A 19,082-nucleotide genomic window follows, 5' to 3' on the forward strand; every position below is an offset into this window, starting at 1 on the left:
ACAGAAAGTCAGATTTCTATCAAGACTTCATACGCATATTGATTTAAATCAATTTATAAATGTGAAAATATATATGTTTTGCTAAAGAAAGATATTAAATAAATTGACTAAGATGTACAAATCTTACTTAAAATATTTATTGAAAAAATGTGCGTAGATACAGAATGAAATATTTGCACTTTATCGTTTATAAGGGATAAGCAGTCTTAATTTAAGTTAACCCCTAAAACACCCTTAATGAAAAAAAAAAAAATTGTTATTAAACAAAAGCTGATTTTAAAATTTCAAAATATATTTTAATTAAAATAAAAGTTAGATTGACTAAAAGCCGAAGTTTAAAATTAAAAATGTTCGAATTTTAAACTAAAAAGTAAACATAAGATTTGTAATAATTTCTTAAAATTTTCGTTCTCTGAAAGATTTCTCAGTTTAAAAATAAAAAGGGAATTTTATAAAGATATCTAGCTGAAATTATTGAAAGAAAATTTAAAAAATTAAAAAAAAAGTTTGTTAAGAAATTCATTATACACTTAAAACAAAGTGTTAAAAATATTTTATTTTTTTTAAAAAAAAGAAACTTTTTTTAACAAATCAATATTTGCTTGTACTATTATGCGTAAATAATTACAGAATTATTAAGTTCGATCGTAATGTTCAAATTCTTAATGAAGAAGTAAACACAAGTTTTGTTATATTTTCTAAAAATGATCACGCAAATAACAAAAGATTTCTTAGTTTAAAAATAAAAAAATAAATAAAAGTGAAATTTATCAATATATTTACCTAACAGCATAGGAACAAAATTTAAAAAATAAGTTCGTTAAAAAATCATTTGTATGCTTAAAACAAAGAGCTAAATAAATTTTAGAAAAAAAATGCTTCTTAAACACTATTTTTATTATTATTTCATATAAATAATTAAATTAAATTAAATAATGACCGAATTATGAACGAAAAACAAAGTAAGGCAAAGTTTCTTAATTAAATTCTTAAAAATAAAAACAAAAGAATTGTGATATTCGGTAATATATTTAGCTAATTAACTAATAATATAAAACGAAAATTAAAAAAAAATAATGATTTTACTCTCTAATAAAACGAAGTAGTAATTGATAAAAAAAAAAAAAGAAATGAATAAAATTCGCAAACTTTTCAAATTCTTTTGAACAAATAAAGTTTATTGACTTATGTCCAAAAAATAAGTTTTGTTTTAACTTTATTTCTAAAAATAAAAACAACTCAAGATTTATAAATTTAAAATCAGTAATAGAAGCCCATTAAATTATTAGAAGTTTTATCCGAAAGGTTTTTAATAAATTAAAAGAAAGTAAAAAAGTAACCTAACAAATTTATTTACTTTGTAATTTAATTCCTTATGGGTGCCTTAAATTAGATTTCCGATAATTTTCACATTTAAAAATATAAAAAAAGTTTTGTCAGAAAATAAATAAAAAACTTACCTAATTAATGAAGAAACTTTTCTTTATAAATTCTTTTCAATAATAGATTGCGTTCAGAACAAGGTTACGACGGCGATCACGACGTTAATCCCATTGAAAATAATCTACAAGAAACGATTTCAAATCGCGAAGGTGCGAAAACGAACATGTGATATAACGATATAAGGTCTCAAAAGTGATTCTGATTCTACCGCTCATCAGTCAAGGCCGTCTCAACATAACGAAACAATATCGTCTTCCACAGCGCGAGTTGGCATCGGAACGTAAGAGAAAGTCCTTGCGTGTATCGCTATATCGTTATATCGTCTTCTTCACTCGACGGCTTAAATCAGATTTCTGATGTATCGCTTGGAATGAAAGTTGCTGTATCGGTTTGCCGATATAGGCGTTAAATCGATATGTCGCGATATATCGATTTATAGCCCAGTCCTATTAGCTACCTATTCATAAGTTAAATCATAGCATTTATTTAGCTGCAAATTGAATTTTAGAAATTGCAATTTTTTACTTCTGTGAAAATTTAATTAGAAAGAAATGTTTCACATTATTAATTAAATGAGTTATGTAATGTAATAAAAAATATTAGTTGTAAAATGTAAAACTTGCCCAAACAAAATTTATTAATCTAAGTGTAAAAGATTTATTAGTTTGTTGTCACACAACTTATATTGTTCTGTATTTTTCATAGAAAACATTAAAAAAGTTGCGAGAAATTTTACATTTTTTTGGTCCCCTCCCTGTTTAATTATAAGTTACTTTCAATTTTAAACTTTTACTGTTATTAAAATATTATATTTTAAAAGCTAAATATTTAACTTCAGTTAAGTTTTCATAACATGGGCAAATTGATGAAACTTTTGAATCTTAATAGAATTTTTTTTAATTTAAAAAATCACATGTATTAAATCAGTACAGTTAACAAATTTTTTTACAATTTAAGTTTTTGAGAATTTATACTACATAAGGTTTTGAGAGTATAAGGCAAATCAATAAAATCTTAGAACCAAATTGATAATTTTTAAAAAATTTTGGTTGTAAAATTTTTGAAAAAAAAATTTTAAATTTTGTTTTTATACTTTTATTATTTAACTAGGCAGTTTTAACAAGAAAACTCTTCCATAAAAACCTGAAGTATATTTTTAGGTATAAAGGCAGTATAGATTATTCTGACCATCTGTACTACCTTTAACATATGTGATTTACCTAAGTAACGATAGTATTTAAGAAACTTAATTTTCTTTTAAATTACCAAATTAACATTAGTTATGAAGTTTCTACCTGAAAATCTAAAAATTGTTTGGGCAAAAGAATTCTGATGTCCCTCATAAAACCATTTTTATTTGTTTCTATATATGTTTTATAGATATGCACACTGAAAAAACTAAAGAAGTTGTTTCCGTTTTCATTCCTTGTAATTTTTTAAATTTATTTTTTAGTTTCAATGCTGATGATATGGAGTCCAGGAAAGAGAAAATCCTGTGCCACTACTGGGAAGGAGCTTTGGTTACATTTCATCACAAAAATTCTTACCTATATATCTGCAGATAATTTTTATAAACATGTTATTCTTTCTCAACACCTGATGGTGCAGTGCATTTTAACCACTGCTATCAACTGTCTGCATCTGAATAGAAATGTCAGATTGCACAAAGAAGTACTTTTGTCCTCGGCTTTTGGACTACATAGTGTTTGTCGGAGCAAGGCAGCCAAGTCGCAACCGCTCTGTTCAGCCACCAGAGCTCCTCAGGAGGTATCCGGCGGAAGATCACAAAGACTTCCCCTTGAGTCCTGATGTTGTATTTTTCTGTCAACCGGAGGGGTGTGTCTGTGCAGGGCCAAAACGTGTCAGTCTCAGGGAATCTAGTTCTTTCGTCTTTGCTCTGACTGAAAAGGATACTAGTCGTGTACGCTATGGAATTTGTGTCAACTTCTATAGGACTATTGAAAGGAGGCCTTCCACTAAAGAAAAGGGAAGGAATAGGGGTAAAAAAGCTCTGGGAAGAGTCAAAGAAGATGAAACTTCTCATGACGGCAGATATTTAGATCCATCATCTAGATATCATCAAGAAGACTCAGATGGTGATTCTAAATCATCTTCACCTATTGGTCATCAACATATTAAAAGTCATTCATTGACATCATTATGTATTATTAGTCATCATCCATTTTTTTCTACTTTTCGAGAATGCCTTTTCATTTTGCGCAAACTTATTGATGCCTCCAATGAAAGATGTCTTTCTAAGAGAGTTGCAGGCTCTAAACAAAATAGGTAACTAGCATTTCTAAGTTGGATCACAAGCTTTATTTCCAGGTCTGCAAACACTATTTCCTAAAATTTGTTATTTATTCAATATTGATTAAAAATCTCTTTTCTCTACTTATTATCAAAGGTATACTTTAATCCGATGTTTTCCTTTATTAGTTACTTTGATAAATATCAGATCAGACATTATACTATATCTTGTTAGAGCATGTGTTTTTAATTCCATAAGTTGCTGTTAAGATTCCCCCCCCCTTTTCTTCTACTTATTTATGTGCGACTTCATTTTTGGTTATGATTGTTTTTAAAACAAAACATCTAGATCAATTTAATTTTGCGTCTATTTTACATGTTGCTGTACCTAGGCTTAACACATGGAAGTGACATGCTAGTCAGCAACAAACAACAGTAATCAAATTAAATTCAATTATTTATTTTTAAAATGTTTATTATTTTCTTTTTATTTATTTAATATTTACCTGTATTATTTTGATTTTTCATGATTACTACGCATGATTACATAATTTAGTTTCACTATTTGGATATTAGAATAGTAAAATTATTATTTGTATTAGAATTGGAAACAGTCTCAAAGAAATTTTAAATAATAACAAGTTCTTCAAGCATAAAATATGTAATTTGGTTACAGGGGTTACGTGGCATGTGATATTTATTCGTATTAAATGTATTTTATTCAGAATGCAGTATAAATTTGACTAAAGACATCTAATAAGTAAAAATAAAATTTTGCTACTTGATCCCATAAATGAGATAAGTGCCATTTTTTATCTGGAAGAAGTTAGAAATAAGAATATTTGTTTAGCTTTGAAAAGATTTTCTAGCTTAACCAAAAATGTTAATTTCTGCCTATAGTTATTTTCTTTACTTTAAACATGCATTAACAAAATGCAATTATTGTGAACATAATGTTAAAAAAGTTCTTTTTTTAAAAAAAAAAAAAAAGAAAATTTTAGAATGCCTCTAGCCCTGAAAGAAAATAAAAACCTATTAAAAATTTACTTGTAATCGTAATTGTGTGTTTTGTAATATGATAAATGTAAGTGTATGAAAATATCAAGATTTATTATTTATGTTTTAGGGATACAATTTGGTCCTACATTACTGGCAGAAAAACAGACAATTTGCCACCTGTTATTCTTCATGGGATGCGCGAGCTTGAAATGTGGATGCTGAGATTACTCAGTGCCCCGGTTCCAATACCTGGGAAAACAAGGGTGGAGGTATTTATTCTCATTTTAATACTTTGTTAACTGCTGAGTTTGTATATAATTGTGAGTTATTAGAAATTATTTTTTTAAATTTATTTAAGTAAACAAATATATATGTATAAAAGGCTACTAGCATTACAAGACAATCAATATTCACATACAAGTTTATAAATAAGATACATAGCAAGTCACAGTTACATGGTGTCTCCAAAATTCCTGCAAAAAGTAATTTTTTTAAGGCATAGATTTTGATTACTTTAACTTTTTTTATTGCTTTATAAAGTATACATTACACTGTAAGAGGAAAACTAGGAGAGTTTGTCAGTTGTTGAATTTTTAACAATGGCCACCTTTTTTAAATGTGGCTGCTGTTTTAAAAATTGAAAATTTTATTAAAGAAGCCGATGATTGAAAAAAATGGAATTAAGGAAGCTGATGATATCAATATTGTGAGGCATGTCTTTTGAAGCATTTCTGAAAATATGGTGAACATTGTATGGTTAATTTTAAAATGATGAAAAATTTTAAAAGAAAAGTGTGAAGTAAAGTAATTTTCAGAATTAAAATTTTAAAAAATAATCATAATATTTAAAAAATATTTATAATATTTTATATTCATATATTATGAATTTAAATATTAATAATATTTTATATTTATCTAAAAATAACGTTAAAATGTTTAACAGTGTATTTTTGATGAAATATTGTGATTGTCAGACCATTGTTTAATTGCCAACAAGCATGGCAGGAATGCCATGTAATTTTGACTCTAGTCAGGCGATATGAACAGGGCCCTGAGCTAGTACCCCAAGTCTTCCAAACTTCCACACCACAACCAATGAGAGCACTTTCAGCCAAGAAATCAAATTGCAATGCTCAGCAATGAAAATGATTTGTTCTTTTGTGTCATTTTTAACAACTCTGAACTACCAGCTGATATTTTATCTTTTTTTTGTGGCAATATTTACTGGCACCAAATCTTCCATGAATTTTGAGACACCTTTTTCAAGATCTACAGAATAGTCTCAACCTGCTAATATTGTCACCATTATCAATGAACATGAACTTGCTTCAACATCTATAGTAGTTTTAATAGGAAGGCAACTGCCAAGGAGAAATAACAGCATATTTCCTGATTAGCTACAAAAGAAGTTTTTTTATGCACTTAAAGATTTTGTTTTTTTATAAAGCATTTAATTGAGGCATTTTTAGCAATTGTGGCAGATAGAATAGGCAATAATCATGTTCAAATTAATATTCTAATTGTTCTTACACAAATTAAGGTCTAAAAAAATATAGATAAGAAAGAAGAGCTAACTGATTGAAATATTTTTCTGAATTTGCGAAACAAATTTTTTTCCCTCTATATTAGAAAAAAATAATACTATACTATTACCTAATTGTAAAAATTTTATTGTTTTATTCAAATTGTGTAATCTTATAAAAGATTCATGCGTTATACAGGGGTCACATTCCCCCTAAAATTCATAAAATTCCTAAAACTATGTGCAAACCCTAAAATTCCTAAAAATCTGATAAAATTTTGTTGGTGTTCCTAAAAAATTAGAGTTATAGGCTAAATATAAATAAAACAGCAATAATCTGAAATATAAGAATTTAACTACATTAATTAAAACTGTTTTAATTTTGCCAGTTGGGAATTCTGATCCTGAGAAAGGTTTTTCGATAAATAAAGCAATGCTTAATGTGAGTCACCATGAGAATACTATTATGTCTCTTAGACTAATCAAAGATACCATTCGAAATTATGGAGGAGTGGTGAAGATCACCACAACACTATTGAAGGCAGTAAAAGAATCTTACAAATCATATCAAGAATATATTAGCAAAATGATCATAATTAATTTGTTTTTCTCTAACTTTTAATGTAAATTGCTGATTTGAAATCTAATAAAATCACACAATAGTTTTTCTTAATAAGGTAATTTAAAGGGTAATAATAAAGTTTTGATTAAGAAGGTAAAAATTAAATAAAAATCAAATAAAAACGTATTCTATTTTAGAGAGAAAGGTTCTTTTTTTTAAAAATTACTATAGAATCGAAAAAGAATTTTAATTTATGGTAATAATTTTAATTAAAGGTATGCAGATCATTTGTTCTGATTTTTCGAACTATTTTTTTTAATACTTTTATTGTTTATATAAACATCACAGAGGATGAGAAAGGGAATTGTTTACAGTATATATAACTTTAGTTAGTAATATTTTTGTCATGATTTCCTTCAATTTTATCTGATATTAAATTTTGGAAACTTTTATGTGTACTTTAATAGCACATATAAGTATCAGAGATATGATAATTTAAATTGTTTAAAGTATATACAATTTAAGACAGTATTATTTTTGTTAATATTTAAGTTGATACAGTTTTTATATGGTAAATTTTTACTTCATAAATGATAAAATCATTTTCTGTATACTTAATCTGATGAGGATAGGAAAGAAATGAAATTGTGAATTTTTTTAATATATATATCGCTTATATATTAAAAAACCTAAACTAACGAACTTCGAAGAATACATTTTAAGTCCGTAAAGTTTTAGTCAAATATTCCTTAATTTTTTATTTGGCGTTGCATTTTAATTTACGAATTGTTTTGGATTTAATAAAGTATATTTAATTTTTCCAAGTTGGTGTTAATTTATTTTTTCTCTTGATTTATTCTCACTTTTGCCTGTTCCTGAATTATGCACTTAATTTTTGTTAAGTAATATGTAAAGTTGAAATTTCATTTTTACACTTTAGAGATTTCATTCTTGACTTATTAAATTTCAGAGCTTTATTTTATGACTTGCAATTATTTATGATATGTATGGATGAATATGAATAATCTTCTGTTATGTAATGAACTACCGTTTGATCTGTTTTTATCCTAGCAAAATCATATATTACCCCTAAAATTTACCTAAAATTTTTTGAAAAAAGTTCCTAAAATTACCCTAAAATTGTAAAAAACTTTGCTGCTGCCCCTGGTTATATGAACTATCTTTTACTTATTAATTGCATTTAAAAACGTTTCATTTCAGGTGGAAATTCTGCCCCGAGATATTCAGCCTCCTCTCACCTTTGCTCTCCCTGACCATACTAGGTTTTCATTAGTTGATTTTCCTCTTCATCTCCCTTTAGAATTATTAGGTGTTAACACTTGCATGAAAGTTCTTACGTGCATTATTTTAGAACATAAGGTGAGTGAATTAATTTAATTTGACCAAATCTATGCATTTTGTGTATTTGGAGTTGCTCATTTACATCCTTTATCACTTTTTGGAAATTCTGAAAATTATTTTTGTATGTGTGTTTTTAACATTATTTTTTTATTTATTTAATGCTAATCTAAATCAGGGGTTAATGTAAATAAAAGATCTACACTTAAAATCTACCATTGTGTATTATTGTATGAAAATGGATAATTACAGTCAATTTTTTAAAAATCTTAATGCATTCAGAATCCTTCAAAACCACCAGAATACATTTTATTACTTTTTTATGAGTGCTAATTATTAAGTTATTTTGAAGCCAGAAACGTTTACTTTCGTTTTCATCTGAAACGGGTAGTTACGTGATTATTCACGAATTGACGTCACTCATGTCCGTCTGCCATTCCTTTACAATCGCTGTGCTGTGAATTCCATTACGTTTTTGCTTTCATTTGAATTTTAGTAATTAAGTCCAACAATTTTAGATGGTAAATAACTATGTGGGAACAAAGATAAGTATAATAAATTGTGCCCTAATCTAGCTTAATAAAAATGTGGCTTAAAATAACTTTTGTAATATTTTCTAATAATAATAACATATAATAATTTATATGGTACTCATTGAAACATTGTTAATAGTGGATGGTTCTGAATATCAAAGATTTTTTAGTTCAGTAAAAAAGGGTTTAACTATGTTAATCTTAGTTTTAAGGCATAATTCTAATTATTTTCATGTTAGTGAAAAAAATTTTGAATAAATTTTTTATATTAAATAGTTCTAGATTTTAAAAATGTAAAAAAGCTTAAGTTATTTATTTTTTATTTATTTATTCTAGCTTGAATTAAATCCAGGGAATTATATTCAGCATAACAGTAGCCTTTTAAAAAAATTGCGATCCCAGCAAAACTTTTAATTCATTCTTTTAAAAAAAAGTCAAACTAAAAAGAAAGAAATTAATATATTCTAGTAGATTTTATTAACTTTATTTTAATTGCGTTAATATATGTTATGAGAGTATTGAAATCAAGGACATGCATTTATTTAGTTTTATGTTAGAGAAATAGGAATTAAATTTTATAAATACATAGAAAAATAATTTTTCACCATAGTGAAATTCCTATTTACTCAAAGAATAAAAATGGTAAGAAGTGATATTAACATTACTGTATATTTAATTATTTAATAAATAATAAAAAATATACATTAGAATATTTCTTTTCATTTTGCATAAGTTTTTTCTTTTCTAAATTCTTTAACTTTAGTGAAGCAAAAATGTCTAGCTTAATGATATTTGCTAAAATTATGGAACAAAATGAAATTGCATTAATTAAAATTTTAAGTATAAGCACATAGACTGTGGTGATGATGATGGGCAGATATATTTCAATGAACTAGATTCTTGAAAGTGTGTATTCGTTTTCAGCGATACCAATAGCTTAATCTGAGATTTTTTCCTCTCCTATTTTAATTAAATTTTTTTCATTAAAAATGCATGATGCATTAATTTTACTGATTTAGAGCTCTTCTTAACAAGCACTAGCAAATAGTTTGCTGAAATAAGGAGAGAAATTAACAATAACCATATATGGTAAATACTATACTGCAGAAAGAAGAATTAAAATTTTAAAAGTAAAAACAATTTTTCTAATCATGGAAAAATTCCTATTTACTCAAAGAATAATGTCAATAGATATGAGCATTAATGTGTATTTAAATATTTAATACATAGTGAAAGAATAAGAAATAAATTGTAATAGTAAAAAAAACGAGAAATCATTAATCATATATAAAACATTTGGAAACTACAATTCTAAAGGAAAGTTGCGCAATGCAGCGGAAATTCCGTAAGAAAATTGAAACCAATAGAACATTTTAAGGAAGTAAACAATAAAAAAATGGAAAATATATTAATGACATCCGAAGCTGACGTCGTCGGAGGGTAACAGCCTCGAAAGTCATAAAAACGCAAAACCTCTTCTATCGAGAAAACACGAAAAATGTCTAAAATTTGCTCTCTCTCTGTACCTCAAAGGTTTTGCATGAAGTCCAGGAGGAGAGAAAATTACATAATACAAAATACAAAAACAAAATACAAAAGTACAAAAAAAAAAAGTTGTTCGAAAACCTACTTCAAAATATTCCTTTGTTAAATCAAAGCAGACAACAATCTGAAAATCCATGACTAAACTGCTTTATAAACACATTAAATGGGGGCATAGTCTGTATGTGAATTTTAGTTTGGTTATGGATTTTCAGATTGTTGTGTCAGTACTCTCCCCAACCGTACCTAAATTTTTCTGGCTTGGAAACTACTTGCGACATTATATTAGAGTGTACTCCAAACCACTGAGACTGGATTGGAGGAAATGTAATTCAATTAGAAATCCAAACTTTCCTACAAGGAATTAAACCTTGACTCATGGGATTTAAATTTCAAGATAAATATAAGTTATAAGCTAATAATTTAAACTTCCTCAATAACTTAACAATGAAATTTTTCTCATACGTAAATACTAATTTGACATATACTTCAAATGGCTTTTATGATTTTAGTGTCACATTTGTTTTAATTAATCTTGAATGAAACTATAAAGGTTTTTTTATGAATTTTACCATATAAAGTACTTTATTAGTATAGCATTTTATAATTGTTAGTTCCACTATTTATGTGCTCTTTTTGTGCAGATTTTAATGCAATCCCGAGATTATAATGCCCTCTCAATGAGTGTAATGGCCTTTGTTACAATGATTTATCCATTGGAATACATGTTTCCTGTGATACCATTGCTTCCAACTTGTATGAATGGTGCTGAACAGGTAATAACCAATATATTCATATTTATTTTTAAAGATAGCATAGATGATATTCATAATGAGCATAAATGAGGCAAAGTTGCAATTTAAATGTGTTCTGATATTTTTATTAACAAAGAAATCTTTCCTTACTAGTGATTTTTGATTTTGTGTGGGATTTTTTTTTGGCTTGTTTGAAAGAACAAATATTTCATAAACTTCACAGTTTCAATAATCATCAACTTACAGCTATATTTAAAATATCAAGATAAAATCAAATAAATATACTAGAACACATTATATTCAACTCTGTCATTTCAATGCTTGCTAACAACTTGTAGAATAAAATTAATAATAAGAACAATTGTATACTATGTTTAAAATAAGTTATGATAATAGTTAATTCTAAGAATAGTGTGTAAAGAATTAAAAAGAAGAAATGTGTGTCACTTATTAAGAATTCATCTGTTGCTATCTTTTGTAAACATATATAAAGGTTAGGATTATAGAGATTTTGTGATGATGAATAAAAAAAAATTTCTTTTAACCCTTAAAGGTCTGGAAATATTTCAAGTTTACTTCCCATTAGGTATAGTTTTAAAGTTAATAATAATTATGCAAATAATTATTAAATTAGTTGTATTAGTATTAGTATTAAATTAGTTAATTATTATATTAGTTGCTAAGTAAAATTATAAATTTGCTCATATGGCGGCATTGGTCTGTTAAGGGTAATAGCTATTTTGAAAACTGATAAAACATATCATAAAAGTGTCATAAATGTATTTTTGTAATACTGGTAAAATGCATAGGATTGCAAGAAAAATGTGTAGCATTATTTAAATAATAATTTCTTAAAAAAGTTGTTTTTCAGTATGAGGGCTGAAACATTTCACATAACCTTTCTATGTACTGAGCCCCTTTTCTTAATCTTCTGATATTAAGCATCTAAGCAAACAAAATACATTTTAACTTTCATTTAAAAATACTATTTTTTTTTATTATACTAACCAAACTATTGTGAAGTTCAGAAGCAATTTAAATTAGCTCTTAGCAAAAATATAAAGAAATAACTTAATCTATAGTAATTTTTCTTTAAAATGTTTAAATTTGTTTTTTTAAACTTGTAATAATTTTTTTTTCTGGATTGTTGTATAACTTTGTTTAATATCAGACTATTGCAAAATTTTCTTTGTCCTACATTCTTTAACAAATAAATAAATTAATATCCTTTTTGAAGACCTCTTTTTTTATTAAATTGAAGAATTAAGCTTAGTCTTCCTGATTTCTTGAAGTTTAGTTTTTTTTTCAATTAAAAGATATGCATGAAGGAAATTTTAATTAATTGAAATTTAATTAGCTTTATAATATTACTTTAAAAAATTCATTTTTTAGAATTAAGCGTTAAATGTCTTCATGTAATTATTTAGTTTCAGTTCTTTTTTATTTTTACAGTGTATAATTAAAAATTATGCCAATAAAAGTTTAAATTATGGTAAACATTTATCATCTTTATTTTCCCTTAGCTTCTGTTAGCTCCTACACCATATATCATTGGGATTCCTGCTAGTTTCCTTATGTTTAAAAGACATTGTAGATTACCTGAAGATGTGTGGCTAGTAGATTTAGATTCTAATCGAGTAAGTTCTAATTATTAAATTATTCCTGAAATTTATATGAACTTTTTTACGTTAATATTTTTTGTTCTAACAAATCCTTTGTGTTTATTTTTAATATGTTATAGATAACTAAACCACCCGGAGTTGAAGATCTTCCACCTCTTCCTGAACCTGAAGGAACTATATTACAGAATCATTTGAAACAGGTAATATAATAAATCAGATTATTATTTAAAATGTGAAAAAATTGATTACCTTAGTTTTATCTTTATTTATTTTTACATAAATCTAGCATTTTTATTGTCATATTAAACTATTAATAGGTACTTCTTATGTGTAATAGATTATATATTAACTATTTTAAAATTATTATTCAGTTTATAAAGTGTTATGCTTGGTAGTTGTTTCTTTACTCTGGCAATAAAAATTAAAATTTCAAACAATTGTAAAATTTGATAAAATTTAAAAATTGGCCAATGTTTGATAAATAAAAATGTTTAAATAGAGGGAAAATGTGCAACTACTGTGGTGTAAAATATTGTTTCCATCAATATGCTATGCGGACTGCATTTGTGATGTCTGGTGGTGCCACCCTCAAACAAAAAGCAAAAAAAAAATAGAGAAGGTAGGCCTCTAATGGAGAGCGGAAGTGTTGAAAATGTATGCTAGTAGTTTTGTTTTGGTGGTTTAATTATGTTAACTTTTATTCAAAATTCATTTACACTTGTTAATAAATGTTTTAATGTTATAAACTGATTTCCATTTTTTTGGAGGAGTTATATTTCTTGGGAAGCATCAGGGTGATGGAAAGAAGGTAAAATATACATATTATTACAGCATTGCTTTAGAAAACTTATGGAGATTGCAATTACTATCATTCTTGTTACCACAAACTTTGATAACAAAAGGTGTTTGATATCAAAAAGAAAGAAATGAAAATCTGGACTCACAATTTTTTTTCCTATTCTGGTAGTAAGAAAAAACCTGCTTTAGCTGAATACAATTTTCAATCACCTTTAAAATCAATATATATTTTCAATCACCAAAAATTTTTTTCTCTTTATTTCTAAAAAGCTTAAAATGTTTTCTTTATTTTCAGTTATTGATCTCTTTTTTTTTTCCAAATAATTTTATGAGCTATTTCTTGAAGCTGTAATAAGGAAACACAATATTTGTGAGAAGTTATTTACTGTTGATGATACTGTCAATCAGAAGTTTTAAAAGGAGTTATAATGTCTGGGAAAGTTGACAAAATGGAAACATTTAGTAAAATGAAAAAGTAAATATAACAATAATACTTGTAATAAGTGTTTTCTGAAGTAAAAACATGTTACAAGCTTTACATGTTACAAACATGTTACAAAACATGTCCAGCTCAATTACTAGATTGTTTAAAATATAAAAAATGCAATAATATTTAGCCTCTTAAGTTTTTTATAAGAATGAAACTTTCTGTATCAACCTTTGACCATGTGTTATTGTGATTACAATACAATTTCCTTTTGGTTTATTTTTTTCCAGGCTCTAGCATCCATGAGTATGAGCCCTCAACCAATCAGAAATTTGGATAGAATTCAACCAGGAGTAGCTGACCGTTTAGTATCGCATGAACCTCCACTCCCCCCACTGGCTACAGGTTTCAATCCCTTAATCTATGGCAATGATGTGGACTCTGTGGATGTTGCGACTCGTATAGCTATGGTTCGCTTCTTTAATTCTCCAGGTGTTCTAGCAAATTTTATGGAGCATACAAGAACATTGCGATTATATCCGCGACCTGTTGTAGCTTTTCAAGTTAACAGTTTTTTGCATTCAAGGCCTAAGTTTTCCCAATTTTTGAAGGGATTTGTTCGTACTCAGGTATATTAATAATTATTCCATATTCTTTTCAAATAATATTTTTGAAAGTTCACTCCTTAATAGTTTTTTTTTTTAAAATTTGTTTTAGGCTGTAGAGTTTTTTGCAGAATGGACTCTGTCTCCAACAAATGTGGCTTTCTTAAGAGTTCATACGGGTAATTACCCTTTATACATTTTATTTTCAAAAGGCAATTTGTAAGGTTTAAGAAAACTAAGTTTTCACTTATGGATTTACCCTTTTTCAATCATCTCTTTTCTGTTGCTTTTAGTCTTTTTACAAGCCCTTGTAGAAACTACCTGGTATTTTATAAATTTTAATTATCAAGATGATTTTAATGTGTAAAATACAATTTAAGAAGTCTACTTGGATAATTAGTGTTCGACTGCAATAAACTGTATGAAATATAATTTGTTATTGATTGTTTCAAATTGTTTTATGAGTATTTGAAGGTAATGCTTAGCAGGATTTAAACTATTCTAATGAAATTAATATTTAGTATAAAGTTATAGCTTTCTAATAAACCATTAATTTGAATTTCGTACTGATGTCATTATCACAATAGTGCTTCATTTCGTGATAATTATCTAAATAAATTTCTTTGGTTAAATATATAGCCAAATAATTGAATAATTTGTTTTTCAATTACATTTTGATAGTTTTGGACACATCTCATTTTTAAAAGCTCTCATCAACTACAACTCATTGACAAGTCCAAAATAGTGATTTTTCTGAAGTTCAATCCTAAGTGTTTCGTCTGCTCTCATCCCTATTTTTGATAAGCTTAAAATAGAACTACCAATTTTTTAAATTTTTTTTATTATATTTACAGTTGCCAACTCTGTTAGATTTTAAATGATAACTTCATTTTTTCTGATTCAGTAAAAAATTATCTTGTTTGTAAAATAAGTAGATTTGTAGCAAAATAGATTTTTATTGATGCTCTAATAACTGCTAAATAATAAAATGAATTAGTAGAAATACATTTGAATTTTTTCTTTCTTTCCTTTTTTTTAAATTTTTTTTTATTATTATATAGAACTTACTGTTTTAAAATACGTTGAAGAATATCATTTAACTATCTAAAATGAATGCAATAGCTATTTCTATTCAAATTAAAATTTCAGATGTTAGTAAAATAAAAATATTTGATCTTCAGGTTTATTTATTTTTAATCGTAAAGGAAAAATACTATAGTTAATTTAAATTTGTAGTTTTTAGTATATAGCTTTTTCATTTTATTGAAAAAATCCTTAACATTTCCTGCATCCAAAATATTCTAAGATATTATGGAATAGCTTGAAAAAGAAGTCTTCTGTTTTTTTTCTTTTCTTTTTATATCAACAGCTATATTATATTTTAAATTTCAAATTTATCTCTTAACTTTATTGTAATTTAAGTTTTAAAATTGAATCTCTTATTTCAGGAGTTTTTGATCCTACTCTAGTTGGAGATAAACCCAAATGGTATATTAATCAATTGGAGCCATTGCATTTCAAAGTCTGGAGTGAAGGATCAACTTTAATTAATTCGCTTTCTTCTACTCTACAGTCTGAGCCCTCTACAGGTATTAAAATTGTTATTTTAGGCGATCATGTATTATAGCTAATATAATTTTTCCCACTTATGTATGTTGTATTGTCTTGGTTTATTTTAATCTTTACTCTTTATTATTAATTGAATCAGATGAGAGCTGTAGTGATAGTGAAGGTGCTGGGAGTACAAGTTCATCATATTCTTCTCTTAGTGATTTTGTTACAGATATGGTTAACAGTGAAATAGTTGGTGAGGGATTCCCAGGTTTGTGTTCATGTTTATCTAATTTGCCATTACTAACAATTTAACTTAATCTTTTTTAATTTATTTTTTTTACTACTCTGTCCATTGATATTCTTTGATAAAATACATTAAATAATTATAAACTGCTTTTGTAAACTAGTAACTGCACATAAATGTTAGATTCAACTCATTGCATTCAAATTGTGAATATGTTTTTAATAAAATTATTTAAATTGCATTTAAGACATCACTTACATGAAATTATTTTATTATGTAATATATAAACGATGTAAGGTTTTTAATTTTTAAATAAATAGTAGATTTTTTGAGATTTATAAAGAGATATGACATTATTTTGAAGCTTCAAAGAATTTTTGGGCGATATGAATGAGAAGCCCCTAAGCCCCTCCTAATGCTTTGCTTATCACAACAATTATTATTTTAAAGTGAAAAATTTAAACTAGCAGTAAGTTAAACTTTCGAATGATCAAATATTTTCATCAGTCCTATCAGATTTAAGTCTAAGAAAATTGCCTATTATATAAATATGACTTCTTTCAATATTTTTTTCTTATCTTGTACTATTCATTTAATTATTCTTTTTAATCTGTGTAATTCAATAGATTTTGGAATTATAAATGAAATCTAAGATTAGGAAAATTTATTTATTATTTTTTACCAATACACAAACAATAAATAAAAGACCTCATTACATTTGGATTTTGAAAATTCTTATTCCCTTGAAAAATCAAACCTGAAAAAAAAAGTTTTTTTGCTTTTGAAGCCATAAAAATTAACTATGAAACTTAAAGAGTGTGAATGTATTTCTTTCCTTTTACTTAAGAAAATGCTGATATCCAAGGTTATTTTTCATATTTTTAGCTGCTTCTGGAATTGATGAATCTAGTAATACTCAAGTGCTTTTTGATCATCATTCAGTTTATCAACCTCCAAGTACATTGCAATTGCCAACTACTGGTATTAATAGTAGTGATTCTGCCTTCTCTATACCTGGTTCACTTTCCACATCATCATCACATTCTTCACTTTCTAGGTTTGCTGCTTTGTTTTAATGCTTAGAATATGTTTTAAACTTTTAATTCTTTTGTTTGGTGTGAAAACTAAATGTAAGTTTTTCTTTATGTTATCTAACGAAGAAATATTGTTCATCTGGAAATTTTTTAAATAGATTTGTGCAAATGTCTTGATAGATAAAAGGTTAATAAAGTTGATATTCTCAAATTTAAAAAAAATTAAATTAATAATGTGTTTATATGTTTTTCCAAATTTTACTTTCCCCCATTTAAGAATTTAGCATCAGATTTTAATATATTTTAAAGTATTTAATGCTATATGTTCCAAAGTTTTTGTTGCGATTGCTTCAAATATCTTAAGTAAAATGTCTTTCTTTATAACTATTTCATGGTTTGGATTTGTGACATTTTAGTCTCAACACTCAATTTTCAAAACACAATGTCTGAACTTGCCATTTAGAGTACCCAATTTAGATTGAATCAGTTTAGCTTTGATAATAGAATACAAACAAGAATTTATGTATACTAATCACTAATACTTTCCATATGTGCCTTGCTAAAAATTAGTGAGTAACTTCTTTTTTCTTTCTATATAGGAATATTTTATCTCTTATTCAGTAATCTCTCTTTTGTCCTTCCATGTTGTCAGTAAGATATTTCTGTTAAAGTTCTTATTTAGTGGTAACTTCAGAAACCTTTAAAGTATCTGCCCCAACAATACTAAGGAACAGTTTGATGTCAAAGTTTTATCTTTAAAAAAATTGGCTTATTATTATCATCTATACTGCCCCAAAAATTGGAATTATTCTTAAATTTCTAGTAACTGTTTTTCAGTTAAAACAAGAGCCTTTAAATATTTTAATTTAAGTAATGAAATGACTTAAATTAATTAATTTATTAAATTGAATTGTATTCTAACTTTTGTATGTGATTAAAAAAATATAAGCAATGAAAGATGCATTCTTTATGTGTTGTGAATTTGACTGAACTTGTTATATAACTTATTTGTTAAAGACTTGATTAATTGAATTTTCATATGTCTTGTTTCATCGTTTTGCAGTAGTCCGTCTTATAATTGTGATCCTGAAGAAGATCTTGCTCGTGCTGCAGAACAAGCTGTTACTCCAGGATTTCAACCATTAGCCTACAGATCAGAATCTCAAGTGAGATTATTTTATTTTAAGCTTTCTTAATTTTACTTTATGTGCCTAATTTGTGAACTTTTTACAAAGTTTAGCTCCCACCCCTTTGTCTTGTTTCTGTCAACAACAAAAAAAGGGACTATTTTGTGTAAAATTTAGGTCAGTCGGACAACTTCAAGACAACCTTCATTAACTGTGAATTATTGTAGTATTGTAAAATCCATTTTTCAGATAAATCATTTCCTTTAATAACTGCAGGCTTATAGCATTAGACATCATGATTTAAGTCATCTATAGTAATATATACAATGTGCAGTTATCAACCAAAGTAAGAATTGTTTCCTTAGTTTTTATGACTGCATGGTCATTAAATAATATGATTTTATGTAATAAAATTTTGTATCGTTCCCAAACTTTTCCAGTTAGATTATTAATAAAATTTAGTATGAATCAAGATTAACTTTTTTGTATTGTAAAAATGAACACTGTAAATATGTTTTTGGAAGACAAGGAAGAAAATAAGAATTTTATGTTAGAAATTTCTTGAATATTTTTATTTCTCGATTTCTGCTAATATTTTTTAAATATTTTAATGTATTGAAAATTGAGCAATGATTTTTGTAGTTGTTATTGTACAATGAAAGATTCATTTATATGGTTGAATCAACACTTTAAGTATTTGTTTAGC

The 19,082-nt window shown here is 26.3% G+C and overlaps 1 protein-coding gene across 9 annotated transcripts in view; it reads left to right on the top strand.

Annotated features, from left to right (window-relative positions):
- Rab3-GEF (Rab3 GDP-GTP exchange factor) overlaps positions 1-19,082 on the top strand; it is a 77,713-nt gene that overhangs the window by 13,917 nt on the left and 44,714 nt on the right. For all 9 annotated transcript variants that reach the window (XR_001583472.5, XM_071181793.2, XM_071181803.2 and 6 more), the window contains exons 3-14: positions 2,897-3,729; positions 4,820-4,961; positions 7,998-8,156; positions 10,855-10,986; positions 12,489-12,602; positions 12,707-12,787; positions 14,103-14,441; positions 14,530-14,596; positions 15,866-16,006; positions 16,126-16,239; positions 17,101-17,272; positions 18,313-18,415. Coding sequence is in view for 8 of the 9 variants with exons in the window: in XM_071181793.2 (XP_071037894.1) it covers positions 3,095-3,729; positions 4,820-4,961; positions 7,998-8,156; positions 10,855-10,986; positions 12,489-12,602; positions 12,707-12,787; positions 14,103-14,441; positions 14,530-14,596; positions 15,866-16,006; positions 16,126-16,239; positions 17,101-17,272; positions 18,313-18,415 (2,199 nt within the window). In the remaining variant the exon portion in view is untranslated. The remainder of the gene's footprint in view (positions 1-2,896; positions 3,730-4,819; positions 4,962-7,997; positions 8,157-10,854; positions 10,987-12,488; positions 12,603-12,706; positions 12,788-14,102; positions 14,442-14,529; positions 14,597-15,865; positions 16,007-16,125; positions 16,240-17,100; positions 17,273-18,312; positions 18,416-19,082) is intronic.

This window comes from Parasteatoda tepidariorum, chromosome 3 (genome assembly GCF_982258835.1).
Source record: "Parasteatoda tepidariorum strain Cologne lab strain chromosome 3, Ptep-v5.0, whole genome shotgun sequence".
NCBI lineage: Eukaryota > Metazoa > Arthropoda > Arachnida > Araneae > Theridiidae > Parasteatoda > Parasteatoda tepidariorum.